Raw genomic sequence first — 23,121 nt, 5'->3', positions numbered from 1 at the left:
ACATATATCATAAAATCAGCGTGATTTATAATAAGAGGAAGAAGAATAACGAAGAGAGAATCCTGCGTGTCTCGATTGCGAATGGTTTCTCTGGTTCGGCAGAAACGATCTTGTACACCTATCCCGATCTGTTGGTGCTACCAAGCTTGGTGTACCACGGTATGGTAGACATAGTGGGGAGTTAGAGACAGAGAGACGTGGCGAGGAGAGTTGGCTGGTTTGTTGGTGCAAAAGAGAAAGAAAGAAAAAGTGTGTGTGCGTGAGAGAGAGACAGAGAGAGAGAGAGAGAGAGAGAGAGAGAGAGAGAAAGAGAGGGAGAGAAAGATATAGAGAAGGAGGGTTACCGAGCGAGCAGTTGGAAAGAAGAGGAGGTGGAGGAGGAGGAGGAGGAGCGAGAAAAAGAGCGAGAGGAGGACTCGCGGTGTACTGTCAGAGTCCACAGTCCTAAGTTGGCCTCAGGCTGCGATAGAACGTGTATCTCTCTCTCTTTCGGTGGCTTCGATCTGATCGAAGAACGCGGCTCCAACCAGTCTCGCGCGAACCTTCGCGATCGGTCCTACGAAGCGATCCTTCTTGCCCTTCAAACTTTATTTCCGTCATTTCTTCTCCTCCTTTTTCTTCCTCTTTTTTTTTCACTTCTGTTCCTTCTTCTCCTTCTTCTTTCTCCTTCTCCTCCTTATCCTACTCCTCCTCATTCTACTTTTTCTATTGTGTTCATTTATTTTGCTGTGGAAGAAAACTCAGGATAAAGTGAACTTGAGCCAATAAGGATCTATTCTCATCGAATCTCGTTCTCCCGGAGGTGAGTCTAATTTCAATCAACAGACAAATACAAGGATAAGTCTTTGTTATAAGGATACTTAGTAATTTATTATTTCTTTTTTTTTTAATTTATTGAAAATGTTTTAAACATTAGAATTAATTTTCTTTCTCTTTTTTCTTTCGAAATCATCGTTCCGATTAACGTCATTAGACTTTTAATTCATTTCTTTTTTTTTTTGTCGAAAGAAATGCAATTAAATTTTGTAATAAAACAATCATATCGAAGTCGTCACGGGTAATAGATATCGTTTTTTTTCTTCTTCTTTTTTTTTTTATCGTGGACATTGTAGGAAATCGTTCTCTTGTAAAGTAATTTTTTTTTCCTACGACAATTGTCGTACGGCGTAGACTTTGTACGATCGGTTTTTTCTTTTTTTTTTTTTTTTAGTAATTAAGTAAACGTTACCGTTTCATTATCATATTTTTCTTTTTAACTCTTTTGTAACTTTATATTTTCTTGTTTCCTTCTTTCTAATGTAAATTGTTAATACGTAGCCTTGCTGATTAGGGCTGGAACACGAGTAAAGGTTAAAAATATAATTCCTTAGACGGATTAGACTCGAAGATTAGGAAAACAAAAAATGAGATAAGAAAAAAAAAGAGAAAGAAAAATGAATGCATGACATTTTTATTTTTTACTAAATTACTTAAGTAAATGAATTTTCGAAAATGAACCAGCGATGGGTATTTACGATAAAGTTTGTAAATGGACTCTCGTTAATTTATGTTAGATTATATATGTATTCCCAGTTCATTCGACAACTCGGGATAATGTATATTTACATTTCGTTAATGTACTAGGAACGTCTTTGAATTTCATTTTGGTTCCGTGTAGTCACGAATTTTCCGGTTTCGGTCTGACGAAAGAGAAGCAAAAGCGAAAAAGAGAGAGAGACAGAGAGACAGAGAGAGAGAGAGAGAGAGAGAGAGAGAGAGAGAGAGAGAGACGAGAAGGTTTGACTAAAATTAGAACGAAATGCTGGAAATCAAATAGCAAGAGTTAGCGTGGTAGTAGTCAGGGTCAAAACGGCGGGTGGCGATCGCTTTGTTACGAAGCACTGTGCGATAGAATTTTCTCTGCTCAGTTTCTATACTTTAGATCGTTTCGTTCCCTCTTCGTTCGAAGGGGGACTTATCTCGAGATTCGTACTTTCTTTTTTCTTTTCTAACTTTTTTTCAATCTCACAGAATGGCTCCATTCTATTGTCTAACCAGGAGGTATAAGCTCGAAGAGATACGATTTACAACGCGTTCATTGTCGCGATCCGAGAATCTTCGAATGGTTCATTCCTTCGTCTGTTCGTTCGTTGGTTCATTCGTTCATTCATTCATTCATTTAATTCTATCTACATCTTTTTGTTTTAATCTTCTTACAAAGTAGATAGATACTTGAAGAAAAAAATGAGAGAGTAATTTTTTCTGAACTAAATTTTCAAGGATCACCGAAACGATTTATCGATCGTATCACCTTGCTATCGTTTTACTATCTTTGCATTCTCGATATCGACAGCTGCGTAAAGACACCTCGATGTATCTCGTTTGTATACTTTCCAGCGAAACGAAGACGAAGTCTGCGGTATATCTGGCTTCTCCGTTCTTATGACCGACGACGGACTGTCTCGTTTAATCGTTCTAAGGAAATCTATACCTGGATCGTAGTCTAACTAAGTATATATATATATATATATATATATATATATATATATAAATGTATGTATAAATGCGTTTGTGTATGAGTTAGCTTAAGTTTCTTTTTTACAAAGTTATTTTATTTTAAATACATGTACACGAACTGTTGGAAATATACAGAGCTAACTGTTCAATGTGAAAGATAAGAAATTGATTTGTTAGAAAATTATTGTCTTTAGTGAATATTATATTTCTAATATATTTTATATATTTACAATAATAGAGAACCAAAAGTTGCTAAGATGTTTTTACAAATCAATTACATTTTTTTCAGACATTTTACAATAACTTTTTTGCAGATAATAAAAGTACGAGTTTAAGTAGATGACATTTCGAAATGAAATCATTTGTCTTATTTTTGCAATACTTTTTTTCTGTAAGATATAATGCTGATTTCAGCAGAGGTATTTTCATAGAAGACGATTACTAAGCTGATCATCGCATGACTACATACGATTATTTTCATTTCTACGTAGATCGATCTGGAATCGTTTATATATGCAGAACGAACGTCTTGCGTTACGAGAAAGAAATTTAGCGTTTCACGTCCCGTGTGACGTCCCTCCGTTACTCCTGAAGCTTCATTCATGAATATCCCCACTTCATTCTTACCTACGTCATCAGTTATTTCTCGTATGACTCCTCCCACTAACTTTGTCGTAAACCAACATATTTACTATTCTTACATTTTTTCAATGACGTCCGACGCTAATAATAAGTTTTTGTGTGTATATATATATATATATATATATATATATATATATATACATGTGTATGTGTGTATAACATACGTTTATTGTAAATGCACTCAAAAAAAAAATTGGATTAATATGAGTGCTAAAATAATTAAAATCGTGACATAATACTTGGATATGATACACGGGTAATATTTTATATTTCGATTAGACACGAAGAAAAAAAAAAATATAAAAAAGAAAAAGATAAACATAATACAATTTCAATTTGCTTTACAAGTAAGCTTTGAACGTTTCTTATCGCTTTAATTCGATTGTCTGATATACGTAACTCTGATAAAAGTAACAGATATTAGACTATTTTAAGGTCATTTCGTATTGCTAAGAATCATTATTGAATGTACTCATTTAATCAACTTTATCGCTCGTGAAACGTTGAATAAAACGTTAGCGTTAAAAGTTTTACGCTCGATGACTCGTTTGCTTCTCGATGACGTCAATGGCAAGTTTGTCTTTACTAAGAAGTTTGTAAAAACTATTGAGAGGACCGGTCCTACTTCGAACGTTCATTATTTTCTTCAGGGATTTTATAATATTTGAATATCGAATCGAAATTAAGAATCTTATATTATTTTATTGCTTTCTCTTTAGATTTTCTTTTCAAGTTTCGTTTATAAAGAAAAAAGAATTTATACTTAAAACAACAGAAGATATTGTTTTTTGATATTTTTTTTTATAATTAGCGATATTTCATAGTATCAAAAATAATAAAAAATTCACATGTCATTTTAAAGATTCATCATATAGAAAATATTTTTATTTTAGAATCGAACTTTTCTTATTTTTTCGATTTTGACTTTTTACGGACGTGATATATTAGTAGAGAGATAAAAAGATCTTTCTTCTTTATTTTATATCAAAACACCTTTGTATCACAGAAATAAAAAACTATTTTTGTTTGAGAAAAATATACGAAAAAAGAAATACAGAAAATCAAAAAGATTCAAAAACAACATTTAAAAGACAATATAAAAATAACAATTCTTATAAAAATCGTATCAAATTTTCATCTGAAAACTGGCCAATATTTCGAGTATTGAGGTAGATTCGGTTATTTTTTTTTTTAAAGAAAACTTAATCCTAGGCGAAACGAAGGTTGCGTTTGTCTAACATTCAAAGCTCGTGACTCAAGATCTTTCGTTCGGGATTAGGTGCGTGGCCTCGTATCAGTTCCTCTCTCTCTATTTTCTATTTTTTCACCTTTACCTCTCTTTTTTTTTCTCTATCTCTCTCGTGTGCATGAAGTCTTCTCTCGAGTCTTTCTTACGTAATCGTATCCGATCGTGTGAAGAGACAGGTAATCTATCGTTTCAGAGCTTTGCTAAATCCAAGCGCGTGCCTCGACTCTAAAATTTTTGTATACGAAATTCTCAAGTGGACGAAGATGAGATGAAGAAGCAGAGAGAGAGAGAGAGAGAGACAGAGAAAGAGAGAGAGAAAGAGAGAGAGAGAGAGAGAGAGAGAGAGAAGGAGGAGAAAGAGAAGCAGAAAAAGATGAAGAGATGGAGGAGGAAGAAGAAGAGGAGGATGAGAAGGAGGAAGCTACGACCTTGAGTGCTTAAGAATCGAGCTCGACATATGGGCCGTCCTCGTATCTGATTATGTATGTGTATATATGTATACGTATATATCTATATATACATATATATATGTATGAGAGAGTGAACAAGTGTGCGCCTTGTCAACATAGAAAAAGCGTCCGACAATAAGAGAACCGGTGTTGACAGTGATGGGACAATAATTGGCCGGAATTGGGACCAATCGATTATAACTTGGAACATTCTCTGTGCACTGTCTCTTACTCTTCGTTCGTACTCTGCTCTCTTGTCTTCTTGTCTCTTCAAACGCTGACTGGACTCTTTCCATTAATCGAAGATCTCTTTCCAAAGAGATATCGATCTTTTTTTTTCTTTCTCTCTTTATATTTTTTGATTTCATCCTAAAATTATGAAGATCAAGATTTATGATATTCCAGTGAAAATTCTTTAAAATATTGTGTTCTAAAAAATTATGTTTTAAATTAATTTGCATTTTTACTAGGGTATTTTTAATATTTGAAAGTTGGTATATATGTGTGTGTGTGTGTGTGTGTGTGTTTTTCTTTTTATTGACTTTATATTTAATCACTTACGTTTCTATACGAGGTATCTCATTAAAATGTCAGAGATATAAATAACGATAACTGGTAGTAATTTTATGATATTTAATTTTTTTTATATTTGGTGTATTGTAAGATATATTTAGCATGGAAACTTTTACCTGTTAATAATAATAATAATCAGTCTTTTCCTCGTCGGTAAAAAAGTGATAATATTGTTTGGAACAACTAAAGATCTAAATCGTGTTTTGCATACGTCAAGATAAAAAAGTATAAGATAAAAGACGTCGTGTCAAGTATTAACATATAAATCGAGGAAAAAAAGACTTGTTATTCCGATCGAACAAGTGGACTAAATTTGTTTAAAAAATTATTGAAAAGTATGTTAAGTGTCTAACGATAAGGCAAGATATCGACGTCACTGCCTTGTTTCAGACCGATGTAATGTGTAGAATTATTTTCACAAACGCATAACTTCTTACTATGTGATTATTTTTTAAACACGAATGCGGAAGTGTCTTTTGTGATATATTTTATACACTGCGTTCCAATCATGCAGTGAGTATACGCTATTTAACGTGCTGTGTTAAAAATTATCCATTGCCTTAGAACTTTGTTTATCGATCAATTTACATGTTGACTGTCATAAAGATCATAGCATACGATTTTGTAAACTCTATTTAAAATGTTTTCTAATATTTCTTTAGCTGAATGAAAAAAAAATATTATTAAATAATAGGCACAGTTTTTTATAAACAAAATAATATTCAAATCTAATAAGCAAGAAGTTTGCTCGAATATTTTTATTTGTCGTCATCATTTCTCAAAAACATTCTTCTTTTTCAAATTTTCATTGACAATTTCTAAAGAATATCTTCATTGGAAAATAAACGATCAAGAATATTAGATAAACGTATTAATTAACTGAAGCGTTTAGCTCGGCGTTCGACGTGTCAAATGTTACCGCGAAACTTGATAAGAAATGTAAGAGGCTTTTAAAGGAAACGTTCGAATTATCAAAGAGTTTTTGTTGCACAAACGTGCGAATTAAAACGGTGTGGATTATATATGCACTTGTATATGTAGCAGTTAGTGTAATTTTGAGAAACGATAAAGAAGTTAGGTAGATAGATAGATAGAGAGAGAGAGAGAGAGAGAGAGAGAGAGAGAGAGAGAGAGAGAGAGAGAGAGAGAGAGAGAGAGAGATAAAAAGAGTATTCACGAGAAAGTAGAGAAAGAAGACATTCCTTTGAAGCTTATCACAAGAGCATGACTAGTTTGCGTTACGATGGCAGATAGGCTTGTTTAACTTGTTCTTAATTAATTTCGATCGTTACTCGACTGACAGATAGGCACGGTTATTAAGCGGGTAGAAAGAGAAAGATTGCAAGTCGCTTTAGGTATGTATCTCTACAAAGTGAGTTCAAAGTCTTTCTCTATATTTTTTTCTTCTTCTTCATTGTTCGTCATTGATTATACTCATAGCGACGTTATCGTAGCCGGTGAACGTACTACGACTCCTAAGTCGGTTAAATCAACGATCAGCACCACGCGTTGTTTGAGCAGTGGAGTCTCTTTATATACATACATATATATACATACATCCATATATAAGTCAAGCAATGATCCACGTTGCGATTCGGTCTTACGGAACTACTGTGTGCATGAATTTATAATGAAAATATAATCCGATAATAACGACTAATTGATCGTATTTTTCATTTACGATTATTTCACACACACACACACACACACATATATATACACACATAAGCTTTTTATAGACTTTTTAGATAATTTTTTATTTCGAAAGATTCATTAATTATCGAAATGTCGATTAAACACAAGATCGAAATATACATGAATTTATTACGTGAGAGATATTTAATATTAAATATATAACGTTATAAGGAAGAAGAAAATGATAAATCAAAAAGTATATAATTTATTCGAGTCTAGGCAAGAATAATCGATAGATTAATGTCATTAATATGACTCAGCAAAAATGTACGTTTTATAGGTAGGTAATACATATTTATTATGATGATTAGTCGACTTTCCTGTTTCGTTCACCTACATATACATACGTGTATATATTACAAGTTCTCTATATTGCCAGTTATATTTCGATCAAAATCATTGTTATTACTTTTGTTATCACATTTACTGAGATCGTGTATGTTCGATTTGTTGGATCCATTCATCTAGTAGAATCGCATAAGTTTCAAATGCTCGCAATACGATTCTCGTCTATATCGACACGATAACGAGTTTCCAGGTGTTTACGACTACGCAACGTCATCGAACCGGCCATTACCTTTTCAGTCGTTTCTCTGGTAGAGACGCCTCGTGGCTTAGCGACGTTTAAACTCGATCATCGATTTTCTTCTAGCTCGATTCGCTCGATTTCATTCGTATTTTTCAAATAAAACTTTCCAGAGCAAGCTCGTGCCAAAAAAAAGAGACAGAAAAAAAAAGAAAGAAGACAAAGAAAAAATACAGCTTGATATGTTATCTCAATATTTGTTTCATATAAAAATCAAGATTCCGACTTCTTCTTCTTTTTTTTTTTTCACCATGTTCTTCATTGAAGATCTTACGCAAAGACTTGAGTTTTTCTTTCTCTTCTTCCTCTTTTCCTTTTTTCTTTTTCTTTTATCGTTAGCTGTTATCATCGATGTGCGATAGCGTAACGTGTGCGAGCGTTAAACAAATGCTGTTTTATCTGCATGTGATTCTGACGTCACACTACGTATGTATTATATGTACATACATATATACATTAATGGATATTTTCGATGTACTTCAAGAATACTATTTTGCGTCCTTCCTCGCTTAAGTAGCGAGGAATGTATTTTCGAATAGAAGTATCCGATTTGAAAATGGAACTTTTCAAAAATGTTCATGTAACATAAGTAGAATCATTTTGTTTTTTCACATTTTTTTTGTTAAATTATTTTATCAGAGCTTTTTTTTTCATATTATCGAATCCCTTCCGATTTGGATAAACGAAAAGATATGTATGGTTTGTAATAATTTTTCTTGATTTTTATTTTTAAGAATGATTATAGCGTAGGTATCAGATATAAATGATCTGTTTGTTTCGATTAATGCAATTATGTAAATCGTACGTTTAGAGATAACTGTTTAACCTCTTGGTTCACCCTCGTGTATCTTACGCCCTGTATAGGTACTACTAGGAAAGGTCGCGTGCCTTTTGCGGTGACAGAGAGGAATGGGCGAGGGTGAGGTACTTCGAGGAAGAAGGTACAAGCGAGTTGATACGTGTGTTAGAAAGAGAAAGAGAGAGAGAGAGAGAGAGAGAGAGAGAGAGAGAAAGAGAGAGAGAGATAGATAGATAGATAGAGATAGAGATAGAGAAGGCGATTAGGGTCGATTTTTAGTATAGTCGGGTGCTCAAGCAAAGAAGGACGTCACTGGCTACAACATTAGCAATGCTGATGCCTCAGAGACGGTCAGAGATGACCTATGACCTCCTCGTATATATTTTATCTTCTCTCTTTTTCGTCCTGCTCTCTTCGTTGGCGTCCACGTATATATGTTACGTATCGTACATTACATAGTTACCACACATATACATACACGTATAGTGAGAAGCAATAATATCGAGTGATGGTATTTTTTCGTTCTCCTTTTTATTTTTTTATTTTTTTATTTTTTTCAGAAGTCATTATGAGTCAGTAATTTAAAGAAAATTTTTATGTCAGATAATTAATTCTTTTTCTTTCTCTTTCTCTTTTTCATTTTATCCAAGATAAGTTTTTAATTTCTCTTGTTTTTTCTTTTCTTTTTTGAAGGTGATTAAGTTGATTCATTCTTTTTATCATCGTCATATTTCATTTCCTTTAATTTATTTATATTATTCATCTTAACAAATTTAATAGTTTATAAAGCGGCTAGTAATGATAATACAAGTTAATAATCGCAAGAAAATTAGAGAGTACATTTAATTTATGTGATATTTATTAACGATTCTCGATCGGCGCGTTCATAATCATTATTTTTTAAATTTATGAATCTTAAATTATGTTTTTAATGTATACCGATATTACGGCTACATAATGATAAGAGTTATTATTGTAGAAAAAACGAGAAAAACGTGAATGTGTGGAAAAACAAAAAAAAATAACAAGTGTACTCATATCTATACTATTATCTATTGTATCTTATTATACACAAACAAGACTGTGAATATATGATATTACGCAGTTCGTATGTGTGTAAGAGAGAACGAATCGTTACATCGTGGAGGTCCTCGGGTTACACTGGAGAAATTATGACGTAACATGGCAATGCTTCGGCTTACGCAACGCGTACGTACATTGGCTCTGTGTCTCGTGAAAACCGAGAACCTTGGCCATTTGGACGATTTCAGAAGGCGGTACCTTGGAAATCTGCGAGGTAACGATTCCTTTCGTTAATTTCTTCGTAGCCATGTACTTTTTTACTGATCGAATGTCTGTGAAAAAGTCTGTTCAATGATTTTGTCGATTTAATTGACGTATTAGTAAAGATTTTTTAAGAAGCGGTACTTTAAAAAGTATGCATATGGTTTAAATAATAAGATGGTTGAAATTGAAATTTGAGAAATAATTTTTATTAAAAGTCTGTTATTATCACAGGATTATTATTATTAATTTTACTAGTTCTAGCGGTTGTTACTAATTAGTGTTTTATTAGATCGATTGTGCTCTGTTAATGAGATAGTTTTAACATTATTTACAGTTTCGAATAATAGATAATATATCGTTGAAAATGTTTGATATAATTCTTACAACATCTGAATTATTCTGATGTAATCGAGAAGCGAAGATAGGAAGAGAGAGAGAGAGAGAGAGAAAGGTTTGTTCTAGATTTATTCACATTGAAATCAATGTTCACGATCTTTGTCACCTTATGAGGAAAATCTATTGCCAGTAGCTATCATTAACTTTAGTAAGGATCAAGAACAAAGCTAACGAGCGTACAGAGGTTGCTCATTTTCTTGTGATACCTTCGTAGATCTCGAGTGTTTCATTTTTTCTTTTCTTCTTTTTTTTTAGAGATCAAAAGATATTCTCAGAGGATTCCGCAAAATCGTCGGTGACAAGCATATCGTGAAAGTTCATCAGAAAATAGCTCGTTAATTTTAATAAACGGGGAACGGGAGTTTGACTCTCGGAAAGTATGTGAAGCTTCCAAATCCGGTTCGAGTAACTCTTCCTCCTCGAAGCAAAGATGAAAGTCGAATAAGCTTTAAAGACTATTGCTTGAAAGGCTCGCGTCTTTCTTATGTCACCTTTCTCACGACACGTATCGTGAAAGTCCATCGTGTTTTCTATATACAGTGAGTCATTTTAAATATACAAGCTCTTTTTTCAATTTCAATTAAATGGTGGATATATTGTAAAAGAAAGATTTCTTATTAAAAACGTGCATCGAAATCGATGAATCCTAGTGCGAATTGTACTCATTTTTAAAAATATATAAAATTATTATATATAGTCCTTTCGTGATCATCAGATATGATCAATCAAAAATTAATTTTTTACTTAATGTGTTTTTTGAACCATATACTTATGCAGTTTTTTCTGTTCTAAATATATTCGTTATTTATTTGTAGTAAAAATACATTTTTTTTTACACATGCATAAGCATATACAATGAGGCGACAAGGAAACCATCGTTGTACTTTAGAAAACGGATATCGATTGAATCTCCCGACGTAATCTCGATAACCTTCGCGATCGTTGGGGCGATTCGATGTTGAAAAATGTTAAGAGAGGCGCCGTTGAAATTTCGAATATGCATAAGTTTCTTTGGAACTTGGTTTTCGTTCAGTGTATAAGAATGTAGAGTTTCTTGAATAATTTATCCTCACGTTCCATTCATATTATACCAATGTCTATGAAAAGAAAAAAATCAGAGTCGGAAGACGACGATTAATATTAATCGATATTTTTCACTATACGTGTAGTTCTATAAATGTATAGGTATGTAATGTATATGTTTGTATGCGTATTACATGACGATATAAATTTTTATTATAATTAGATGAGAAAGAGGAAAAGCGTTTGAAATATGCGATGGTAAATCGTATAAACGCGTGTGTTACCCGCACCAAGAGCAAATTTGCAAATTACCTATCGTACAAGCACTCCTGCTATTTCTCAAGTATGTTAAGAACGAAGGATAACTGGTCGTCATTGCATAGTGAATCGAACGAACGTACGATTTGTCTCAAGATTGAGCGAGCTGTTTCGACAGCGAAGGATAACGAGATGCTTCTCGTTTTTGAGAAAGAACAGAAGACTACATTCGAATGTTTCTCTTGTACCTTTGTAAATTAAGTTGGCTCACCCATATCGATTCTCGAAAGTGTTATTATCCCAATTTGGAAGTGTCCGTAGGATATTTTTATAAATTTGTAATACTGAAAGTACTCTTATTTTTTTTTATGAAGATTGAATTTACTTGATATTTTTTCCAATTTATGCGTTTATGTTTACTTATAAGCACAAATGGTATGTTTAATTTAAAGTAATCGTTTGTAAAATTAATTACTCTTTAACTTTATATATCAGGTAGAGTATATAAATATAATAGTTATATTTTAATACACAACACACACACATATCTATATATTTATTTATTTCTAGTACAAAAAAAAGTATAAATACGTACTATATAAATAAATATATAGATACTAACTGAATCAAAGAGATAATAGTTTCAAGTTCTGCGATGCGATAAGAAATAATAAAAATCATTAAAAGAACATTACGATGTTAACTATTCTTAGATCGAATGAACGAAACTGCATATGCAAGTTTCGATTCAGCTGAAAGGAATCAGGCTAGACTCATCTACTAGTCATCGGTTAGCGATTTTGTCGGATGATTCGTTTCTAATGTATCTCTAAACGAGTCATTATACTCGTAATCAACGAATGCAATCTCCGTTAATTATTCTTACCGCAAACAGATACAGCATCTTGCGAATCTTTCGAATCATGTTTAACGATTTCCGATATAGATACTATTATTTGTCGTAAGTGCACGATCAAAACGAAACGATCGATAGATCGAACGATATCGTACGATGTTGTATCGAAGATATCGATCGTAATTGCTTCCATTGGTTGCCAATAGGAATTATTTTAGGATCATCGATCGCCTCATGGGTTTATACCACTTATAAAAGTGTTTGTTCTTTGGCCGATGTTATAAAAGCACATCTGGTTTATTAACCTTGCACTTTGACTACTGTCAACTTATTTATTTCTTTTGATCGTGTTACTTGATGACTTCTCTCGATTATTGGAACTACAAGGTCTACATGAAGCAAATTATGAAATGTATTGTCATAGGAGCGACAAAAATAAAAAAATAAATTTTTAATCGTATAAAAATCATCGAGCAGAAGATTATAAGTCAGAATCATTAGTTTTTTTTTTTTTGAAGCAAAGTATTCAGAATAGTTAAATGTAAGATCAGATATTAGCTATTAGATTTTGAATGTGAAAGTTGATAACATGTGTTTCCAACATTATGTTGGTAACGTTATGTCTATTGTATAATTTAACTTGTATTTATTTGCTCATTTACCATAAAGATAGACAATAATTATTATCAGAATAAAATATTTGAACGAAAGGAATTCATCCATAGAAAGCATGTTATTGTAAGATAAAAATGAAAACGAAAAAGCAACGATAAAGAGCTATGGGGCTATAAATAAGGTCAAAGAGACAGGAGATTTGCGAAAGAGTGACGTTTTCTTTCTTTTTCTTTTTTTCTCTCTCTTCTTTTTTTAAAGGAACTTGCACAACCGGTCATCGGTGTTTCCCTTGTACATGTATCCTATGTCTTTTGCTTCCTGGATTAGATGCGAGCTGACGGTGCATCAAGCTCGAAAAACCGTTCTCTATAAAATAGAAAGGGATAGATGGATAGATACCTCGGTAGCTATCTAAATAAATAGATAGATAGATAGAAAGATAGATAGATAGATAAATAGATAAATGACTGGAGAAGTTGAAAAGAGAGAAAAAGAGAAAAGCTTTATTTAAGAACGTTATCCGCCATTTCTTCGGCTCGATCGGCTCCGTCTGTTGGTACTCGTGGCTTCCGCTCGATTTCTGGTGCGTTACGCTTTGCTAATCGTTTCGCACGACCGAGCGATATCGATATCTCTCGATATATGTATATTTATGTGTGTATATATTGAGGACACGAGCTAAGCTCTCTGGCCTTCTTGTGTGGTCTATTCGCTTCCCCCTCCCCCTTTCCTCTCCCTTTTCCTTCTCTTCTCTTCTATTCTCTTTTCTTCTCTTCTTTTCTCTTTTCTTCTCTGTGTCTAGCTAGCTAGATACATCAGCTCTCGCCTTCTCTTCGAGCTTTCCTTTCTCGTTCCTTGAGTTCTTTTAAATGACTTTCCTACATTCTTTCCCCTCCCCTCCTCCTCCTACTCTTCCTCTTCCTTTCCATTTACCTACTATGTATTCGAGATATCGTCTTCAGTCTGCAACTTAGCACGGTATTCTCTTATTTTTTGCGATAAATCCCATGATCCTCACGCGATCTTCTCGTTTTCTAACACGATTCGCGAGAAGAGTTGGCCGATTCTTATAAATTTCTTCAGACAGTTAACGAGATTTCTTTCGATGCTGATGATTTTGTTACAAGTGAAGTCTTGATCTTGATTTTAAAATCAATTTTAAGCCTTTCATATCGGATTAATTTTTGTTGTTGTTGTTTTTTTTTTTTTATTATTTCAATTACTTTTCGTTTTTCATTCATAAATGGAATTCATTTTGGAAGTCAGCAATTGCGAAAAAATTCGTAATAAAAATGTTTGTGATGTAATTCGTGCGACTGTCGAGATCATGATCAATTATTAATTGGAAAGATAAAGAAAAAGAGACCGATTATATTATTGCGATATTTCTTTTTCTTTTCTTTCTTTTCGAAGCGATTAAAAGTGTTAATCGTTTGGATCAACGAGTGGATTCGTGAAAGCAAAAGAAACGAACCACTGTGTACGACGTTCACCATGAATGACGATTTACTGACTTCGACGCCTTTCCGACGACTTTGCAAGAATAATCGCATTGTCAGCTAACCTGAATCGTTTGAATATCTACGCTTGACACTCGACACAACGTCGCCTCTTTGCTAAGAAGAGATAAAAGGGAACGTTTGACTACCGAAATTTTGCTTTCTACGTAGAATATTACGTAATTCTTATATATATTTGGTAATTTCGTTAATTTTATTAAAAAAGAATTATTTATATGAAACCATCTCGAAAACTTAGCGAAAAATTTCTGACAATTATATGTCGCTGATATTCTCGAATTAATTACAATGTAATTTTACGATAAATTTATTTACATTGTAAAAGTAAATTAAATATTTCTGAAGAATCTCAAAATAAGTTTTCAAATGTATTTAATAAGTTTTATCATATTATTTTTCGCAATGAAACCGACTGAATGAATATATACTTATATAAATTTTATGTACGAATAAAAATGAAAAAATTCATTAAGAAAAAACGATATCATACTATCTTCGTGCGAAGTCACTGATCGATCACTCGATTTTGGAAGAATTTGTAATTTATTAATGAGACTTTTTTATATGTACCGGACGAGGTCACTTTCAACTTCCTTGTCCAGACTCCAGGAAGGTATACGACCTCCCGGAACGATTTCTGGAATTGCCGGCTCTTCCGTAACGCGCGACGAACTGGACCACGAGGCCGTGTTGGATACCGTTAAGCAGAGAACCAGCAAAAAACGAGTCCAAAGCGGTCGTACATGTTCCTTCTTCTCGTCATGCTCATTACGACTTTGAATCATTTTCGTTCACATTCTCATTCATTCTTGTTCGTTCGATAATATTGATAATAGATTCTATAGATCCTTTTTTGATTAACAATTAAATTCAAACGGTATTGGATATAAAATTCTTCTTTCGATAAAAATTAAATAGATATTTTGAAAGTAAAAATCAATTAAATGTCGAAGTGGGATAAAACATGAGGATAGTGTGCGTTAGCGTGATAATATCGGGTACATTGCCCCTCGGACTCGAAAGACAGAAACATACGATAGGTATACCTATACATGTCTATACTTATATACGTTAGCAACATAGATCGTGTACATGCGTAACCATGTAAGTATATGTGTGTAAGAGAACGAAGGACATTTCGATGTGGCTTGTTCGTGAAAGATGAGATATGCTGTAGCTTGTATCGTGAGATAAAAGAAAAAAAAAAAAAAAAAGAAAGAAAAAATGTGTTGCCTCGTCGCGCGTAATGTGTTCGACCTGGCCTAGTAAAAGTTAGTTAGAGATTGGTGATTGTACGTTTAGACGATGACTGGGCAATGATTAGATTCTAGAAATGGTATTGCTAAGAATTCCAGAGACGCTTTGCTTTAATGGAACTTCGTCAAACATTTACTTAAGATTTTTAGTAAATAGTCGTAATGGTTGCGTAGAGTCGTGTTTTATATACGGCTTATTTTTTTATGTTTTTTTTCCCCTATTTTTTTCTTATTTTTCATTTAATTTCATGATACAGAACTTGCAAGTAACGTTACTCTCTTCTTTATTGCAAACTTGTATAATTGAAAAAAAATTGGCTCGTGATCGTCGACGGAATATTAGAAAGAAAAAAAAAGGACATTAGACTCTCTTGCTGGTCTATGGAATTTTTTAAAAATATATAATATAATGACGAAGAGGGAGGAGGAGGAGCATACCGAAAATTGTTCCTTGATTAAAGACTCGGAGTGGCTACTTTCGAGGCTTGAGCGTTAATATGACGTCGATCGTAATGATCCTCTTTGCTGGGCTTTCCGAAGAAGTACTCTGAAAGAAGTTAAGAAGAAGGTAACGAAAATTATTGGCGTGATTCTGAAGGAAAGAAACTTTCATAAAAACGTCTTGGTATCTGGAGTCGGGATCTTACGATTTATTTTCTTACAAAGTACCACGTCCATCGAGCGTGTCTGATCGCTCGCTTAAGATCTCTTGAGATCCTTCTCTATAACACGTGGATCACGTCTCGTGATTTTTTGCTTAAACATTGACGACTTCTCCATGTATGAAGCTTTATCGAGAATAAACTTTTAACGAAGGTATATCTTTATTTATTGCAGATGCTTTCGATGCGATGCTGTTGATGTGACGTCTGAGTAAATAAGTCGTAAGTATCCTGCGGGATTTTTTTTTCTTTTTTTTTTCTTATCAATTTTTGTCTTGTCTTGTCTTGTCGTCGTCGTAGTCGTCGTCGTCGTCGTAGTAGTCAAAACGATATAAAAATGATCTTCTTTCCTATATATATATATATATATATGTTTTTGTCTTGATTGTTATGTTATTCGGTGAACACTTTTTTCAATCTCAGTAGATTCTTCCCGGTTGATGCTCCCACGTATATCGAGTTGTGCATTGAAATCTCAAAGCTATTGGCCATGACCTGCCAACGCCCACACGATCTCGCAAAATGCTACGACTGCTTTGCGCAGCGCGTACCTACTTAAGTCCTATTAAACAACGCGTCTGTTTGCAAATTAACCGTAGAAATAGCCAGTACGGGTACACACGGTCCCGTGTATTACGACTGCGTACGTACACGCGCACGCGAACACGCAATCGAGGCCTTCGAACGTGGGTAAAACGAAGGACGGTGAGAAAAGCTCGTTAATCGAACGGACACGCTCGGCTCGACGAGATTAAGTAATACTTTTCGTAGACACGTGATACACGTATGCCTATGTCCTATCTACCTACTTGCACGTAGGCACGAGAATTTCATTATCTCTTTTGTGAGCTTTCAAGTCGTTCTATTCGATTCGAAGCCAAGAATTTTTGAAAGTTATGATAATCTTGAAACAATTCGCCTATCTAAAATATTCCATTGCTTTTAAATTTTAAATGTTTTTTATAAAAAAAATATAATAAATATCATGATCATTGCTTTTTGTAAAATTCATTGTAATTTGCATTGCGTAAAGTAATTGTAAATTTGATTATATATTATTAATCGTTCGATAATGGTGAACATTTTGAAAGAATTCTAAATTTTTCGATAATGTTGGAATTGAAAATGATCGTTTTACGATACATGCGCGTGTATGTACAAAGTTACTGGAAATTTCACGATCGATAGGATCGCGCGATCGATCGGGAGAGTTCAATGATCGTGTTTCCTCGTGCGTGAAGCGATGTCTTTTTTCGAAATATCCTCGTAATGCGTTGCATGGGAATCACCGGTGTGACGTCATTGACCGGACGGGAACAGTATGTAAAAAAGATGCAAATAATACTTTGTATCTTCTCTTCCTTCCTCGATTTCACTCACTCACTCTCTCTGTCTCCGTCTCTCTCTCTCTCTCTCTCTCTCTCTCTCTCTCTCTTTCTCTCTCTCGTCCTCTCTGTTTTATTTTCATACTTTCTTCCTTTTTTTTCTCTTCCCAGCTTCCGTTTACATTTCATGTTTTTTTTTTTCTTTTTTTTTCTTTATCACTTTTACGTATTTAAACTCCTCCATTTATACACGGAATGTATAGTAGGATGATCCGCACTTAACAGGCAAGACGAATCTAAAAGCAGTCTTTTTTTTTCGTTCACCGACGATGACTATACGAAAATGTTTAACAGGAGGGGTAATAAGACATAATCATGATACTTTGCATCGCTTAAAAAGATATTTCAGGGAGCTTCGTTGACAGAATATCAAGGTCGATCACGAATCAAATTTGGATTTTTCTTACTTCCTTTATAATTCGTTCGTACAATTTCTTAACATTTCTTTCTCGTCTCGTTATATGAAAGTGAATTACCTCTTATCGCAAGACCTACTTTGACAATCACCCAGGCAACGATAATCGTAGCACTGATAGGAATCACAAAGATCATCGTGTTCATATAGCTTATCAATGATATACGATTACGCTTTCCAACGATGAATTAATTGCATATTCAATCAATCACCTTTCTCTTAAACTCTTATAAACGTAAAATCTTATTATGTGCATGGTAATTGTTTTTGATTATTTATATCGATCGATATGTAATTATGAAAGACTGTTCAAAAACGAACGTAATCGAAGATTTCTTCTTCGTTGCAGATAGATCAGACAAAAAAATGAAGACAGTAGGGAGCTTCATCTCGTTCCTCCTCGTTATTCTGCATAATTCGAGCTTGACGAATTGTCTGTGCAACTTGGAGAGCGAAACGGAGGCGCAATGTCACAAATTAGAGGACGTCAAATACATCGATGTCTTTCAATTGGAAACGTTGAAAGTCACAAAGATCGACGACGCGTTGGATCCGGAGATTTTAAAGAACTTGACCAATTTGAAACATTTGGATTTGTCTGACGGCGGTTTGAAAAGAATAGAACCTGGTACTTTTCGAACGTTGGTCAGCTTGAAGAGTCTCGACCTATCGAACAACAGATTGGAATACTTGAACTTGTCATCGTTAGAGGGACTACACGAGTTACGTAGTTTGAATCTTCGAAGGAATAATATCGCTCAGTTGCCAGTCGTATTGTTACGTTTGAAGAATCTGAAGCATTTGGATGTACATGGCAATCCGCTTCAATGTAATTGCGCAACGTTACTCGTAAGAGACTTGTTGGTAACGAGAGGTGTCAAGTTGTCGAAGAAGGTTACTTGTGTTAGCCCGAATAGCTGGAAAGGTTCGTCTCTTTTGAAGTTGGAGACAAAGAAGATTTGTAGAGAGGAGCAGGATGATAAAGAGATGTTAGGTGATCAGCCGTACCAGGGATCAGGGGATGTAGGTTCTGGCGATGTTTTTGACGAGATAGATGCCGATGATGAGTTTCAAGATATTTCGGAAAGTTCGGAGAAAATACCGGTTCAAGAGATCGAGACTCCAGCTCCGGAGATAAAGCAGTTATCCAGCATGGAACCATCCACGACTGCATCGATGGTAACGACAACGGAAATTATTTCCAGTATTAACGGAACTTCACATCCAACAGTAACAACCGAATCGTCTCTTGAAAAATTTATGAAGGAATCCGAAGAGTTGTTTTTTGATTCCGAGGAACAGAAACAAAAGTTTACTACTGAAATGTCACAGAAAAAGCCAGTGAAGGATAGTTTGTTTTATCCCGTTGAAGGATCGGGAGACGAAGGATCTGGTGTAGAGGGTTCTGGTTTTGATATACCGTCTCACGACGATGAAGAAGCCGATGAAAAATCAGAATCTGTCGAGGTCTATACGTCGACCACTTCTAGCGAAAGTCTTCTCGATATGATCTTTGGTGTATTTACTGGCTCGACTTCTACCGAAAACAAAAAAGAACCTAGTCTCGAAGAAGAAGAATTTATAGATGCTTCGCCAACGAAAATTGTCCATGAAGCTGGAGAAGTGTCCGTTACAAAGTCGGTAACGAAAGTAACAACTGCGAGCGTTCCAGTTGCCTCTTCAACAATTGGTCCAGAATTAGTAGTAGTTAACGAGGCCGACGACATGTCGAAATTGGGTACGATACGTTTAGACGAACCAACCGAAGTCGCTAGTATAAACAATGAATTAGCGGAGGTGTCACCAGCGAGACAATCTAAAAAAGGAATGGGTTCTTACGTTGTCTTGGCTGCCTTGTTGGTCATTCTTGCGGCTTTGATCGGATTCGCAGCTTACAAGGGCGACTTTTGTAGGAAGAAAAGAAAACGGAGTGACGTTGAGAATGGTACCGAAATGAAGGATATGCAGAAGTCTCTTTTAGATACGGCCAATCAAACGCAACCAAAAATAGCATCGAATGGTAGTCCGGAAAATATGCCATTGGTGGATAGTACAATCGAACACGAAGACACAAAAGAGTCTACGGGATCTCAGGAGAGAACCAGAAGTCAAAATGGTCATCAGGATCACTTAGACCATACGGATCCCGTGAAACCTCCAAGAAAGGTAATGGGTACACAGGAAGAGACGAAGCCCGTTCAAGAGGCTCTGCAGGACTCGATATCCTCGAAAGACGAATCATTTTCAGCGAGGACGACTCCTGTGGAATCAGCAAGAACGACCAGTCCGCGTCTTTCAGAAACAAACGGTCCACCCTTGAGTCCTGGAGCTCAAAGAGTAAAGATTATTCTTCAAGAGAATCCAGATAGCGTTCCAAAAACGCCTATACTCATAACGCGAACGTCCGTAGGTGATAATCTAGTCAAGACACCGTGAAACGAGCTTCTAGGTCGAATCGTGTCACTTAAGGAAGGACCAGACTAATGACGTAACGAAATGCAAACGAAAGAATACCGAGAAACGTCAAGTGACTCAAGGAAGTGTATATGGATAATGCGATTGGTTGGTTCCTAGGCCCTACGTGTCAGGGCCACTTTTGAAATACGACGAGATATCGACAATTTTGATGTATTATAAGACGTATTCCGCAAAAATATTACTCGAATATTTGATTTAGCGGGACTATCTTCATTTTTACGACGTGACGAGAACACGAAGAGTGAGCACGAGCTAACAGGACTTGTATATATCTTTTATCTTTTTTTTTTTGTTTGTTTTCTTCTTCGATGATATGAATAATTATAAAAAAAAAAGAAAAAAAAACGAAAAGAAAAAAACGAAAAACCACACGTATCTATCGTATATACGAGATTTGTGAAGACGTTCGTTGTACTAGTACACTAGTCAGTCAGTCTCACTCACAGATCTTAGATCCTACCGAAGTATCCTACGAAGTCCTTTTCGAGAAGAAGTGCGAGAAGATTTAGAACTAGGGATGACACGAGCGAAATCGTTGTTTTAGCTCTGTCTTACGTATTTTTTCTCAAGAGGGTACATTCCAAGCCTGCCATAATAATTTTTTTTTCTTCTTCTTTTTCTTCTTTTTTGTTTCATTTTTTACACCGTACGCTTCGAATAAAATTCGTAATTCTTGATATTGAACGATCAAACGAATGGGAAATCGTTTGATATTTGATATAAATACGTGATGCTCTAGAGATTAGAAGTTACATAAGTGTTAGTAATTTTCTTGTGTTTCTTATCAGTGCGGATGGACAAAACTGTATAATTGCTAGTCGATTGATGCGTAATCACCTGTCAAAGTTTAATTGTCAAAAGACACAATCTCCCGATTCTGTTTTTCTTCTTTTTCTTTTTCTTCTTCCTCTTTTCCTTTTACTTACCGTTTTGTTCTTCTTTATTTTTTCCTTTTTCTTTTTCTTAAGTGTGTTGAGATTAATTTAACGAGTATACTAAGGCCTATTATCGATTATAAACGTGAACACGTACGGAGAGCGTGTCTGTAATCAATTGCCAGAGTAATTACCATGATGTCCATCGATTTCGCCAAGTTGTGTATCTATCTAGACCGACAACTATAAGATTTATGTATATGATAATCTATTTAATATCTACGTATATCCATCAATTCAGCTCAGTCACTCGAGATTCAGATGAAATCTGATATTCGATAAACGATTAATTTGTTACATTTAAAGTATACGATGTGTTAGATAAACGTATGTATTATCTGGCAGCGTTATATTTATCGTAACCGACATCATTATAACACGCTTCTATTGTTTATACCATTTATAATTATATATATATATATATGAAGTGAGAGAGAAAAGAAGAGAGAGAGAGAGAGAGAGAGAGAGAGAGAGAGAGAGAGAGAGAGAGAGAGAGAGAGAGAGCGACAGAGAAAATATTACGTATAAATTTATTTGCTAATGGACAATACGCGCTTTGCCCTTTCTGTCGACTATTACAATTATTTATTCGTCGATATTACAAGATAATTTAATGGGAAAGATATACGATAGAGTCTATAAGGTACAAGCTTTATGCGAATTTTAATAATTAGTTTAATTCAATTAAATATTAAGAATTGCGAACGTTCGTTAGATTTAATTACCTATACATTAAGTTTGTAAGTTTTTGTCATTAATATTTCGTAATATCAATCAAAGATCGTTTACGTATGTGAGCCAAATAAGCTGATTATATATTATTACTATCATTATTATTATTATTATTATCATTATTATTATTATTATTCTTCTTATAATTATTATATATTATGTATTATTATGCATTATACATCCTACGAACGTATTATGATTGCGTAAATATAAAATTTATAGGTAATCATTCGTTAGAAATACGGTGCCTAATTTTGTGAACAACGTCGTACAAAGAACGATGAGTAGTTTAAGAATGTATATGATCGATTTAATAATCTTTTCATGTTAATTGCTTCGGAAAAACTTGCTTTTTTAGACTCTTTCGAACGATAAGTAATTTGAAAGTATATGACCCAAAAGTATATATGAAAATTTTATTTATACTTTATGTGTTTAATAAAACGAAACGAAATGTTTTGTCTCGTTTACATTGAAAAAAATACATTTATGTATATATATATTTATACACACACACACACACACACATTATATATATATATATATATATATATATATACATATATATACTTCGAATAATAAAATACTTCGAATGTTGAAATGCGTTTTTTGTATATAAAAAAAATAAGATATAATTATAAAATGAATATGGAAATATGACGTAAGTTGTGATTAGCATAAGTCGATAATAATAAAAGGATGAAAAATAAAATAGAATAAATAGAAAAAAAGAATGATAAAATTCGGTGAAAATTCAAAATTGATAATAAATGTTTTATATAATATCGAAGTAATACACAATTTGTAGATCGAA

At 34.0% G+C, this 23,121-nt stretch overlaps 1 protein-coding gene across 4 annotated transcripts; it reads left to right on the top strand.

The window, feature by feature from the left end:
- Nucleotides 1-408: 408 nt before the first annotated feature.
- LOC122630309 (protein windpipe) lies at nt 409-22,454 on the top strand. Of its 4 annotated transcripts, XM_043814671.1 has the most exons (4): nt 410-802; nt 2,377-2,490; nt 16,538-16,584; nt 18,512-22,454. In XM_043814671.1, the coding sequence occupies exon 4, from the start codon at nt 18,529-18,531 to the stop codon at nt 20,596-20,598; it is 2,070 nt and encodes a 689-aa protein (XP_043670606.1). In that variant the 5' UTR covers nt 410-802; nt 2,377-2,490; nt 16,538-16,584; nt 18,512-18,528; the 3' UTR covers nt 20,599-22,454. The 4 variants fall into 4 exon arrangements, with proteins under 4 accessions (XP_043670608.1, XP_043670606.1, XP_043670605.1 ...); XM_043814670.1 differs by lacking the exon at nt 2,377-2,490; XM_043814672.1 differs by lacking the exons at nt 410-802; nt 2,377-2,490 and adding an exon at nt 3,312-3,708.
- Nucleotides 22,455-23,121: the final 667 nt, after the last annotated feature.

This window comes from Vespula pensylvanica, chromosome 7, assembly GCF_014466175.1.
Source record: "Vespula pensylvanica isolate Volc-1 chromosome 7, ASM1446617v1, whole genome shotgun sequence".
Lineage (NCBI taxonomy): Eukaryota > Metazoa > Arthropoda > Insecta > Hymenoptera > Vespidae > Vespula > Vespula pensylvanica.
The sequence above is the reverse complement of the archived record's forward strand: the minus strand, read 5'-3'. Positions and strand labels throughout refer to the sequence as shown.

Excerpts from the sequence above, each read along its gene's own strand:
- LOC122630309 (XM_043814673.1), top strand. The coding sequence starts at position 18,529 with ATGAAGACAGTAGGGAGCTTCATCTCGTTCCTCCTCGTTATTCTGCAT.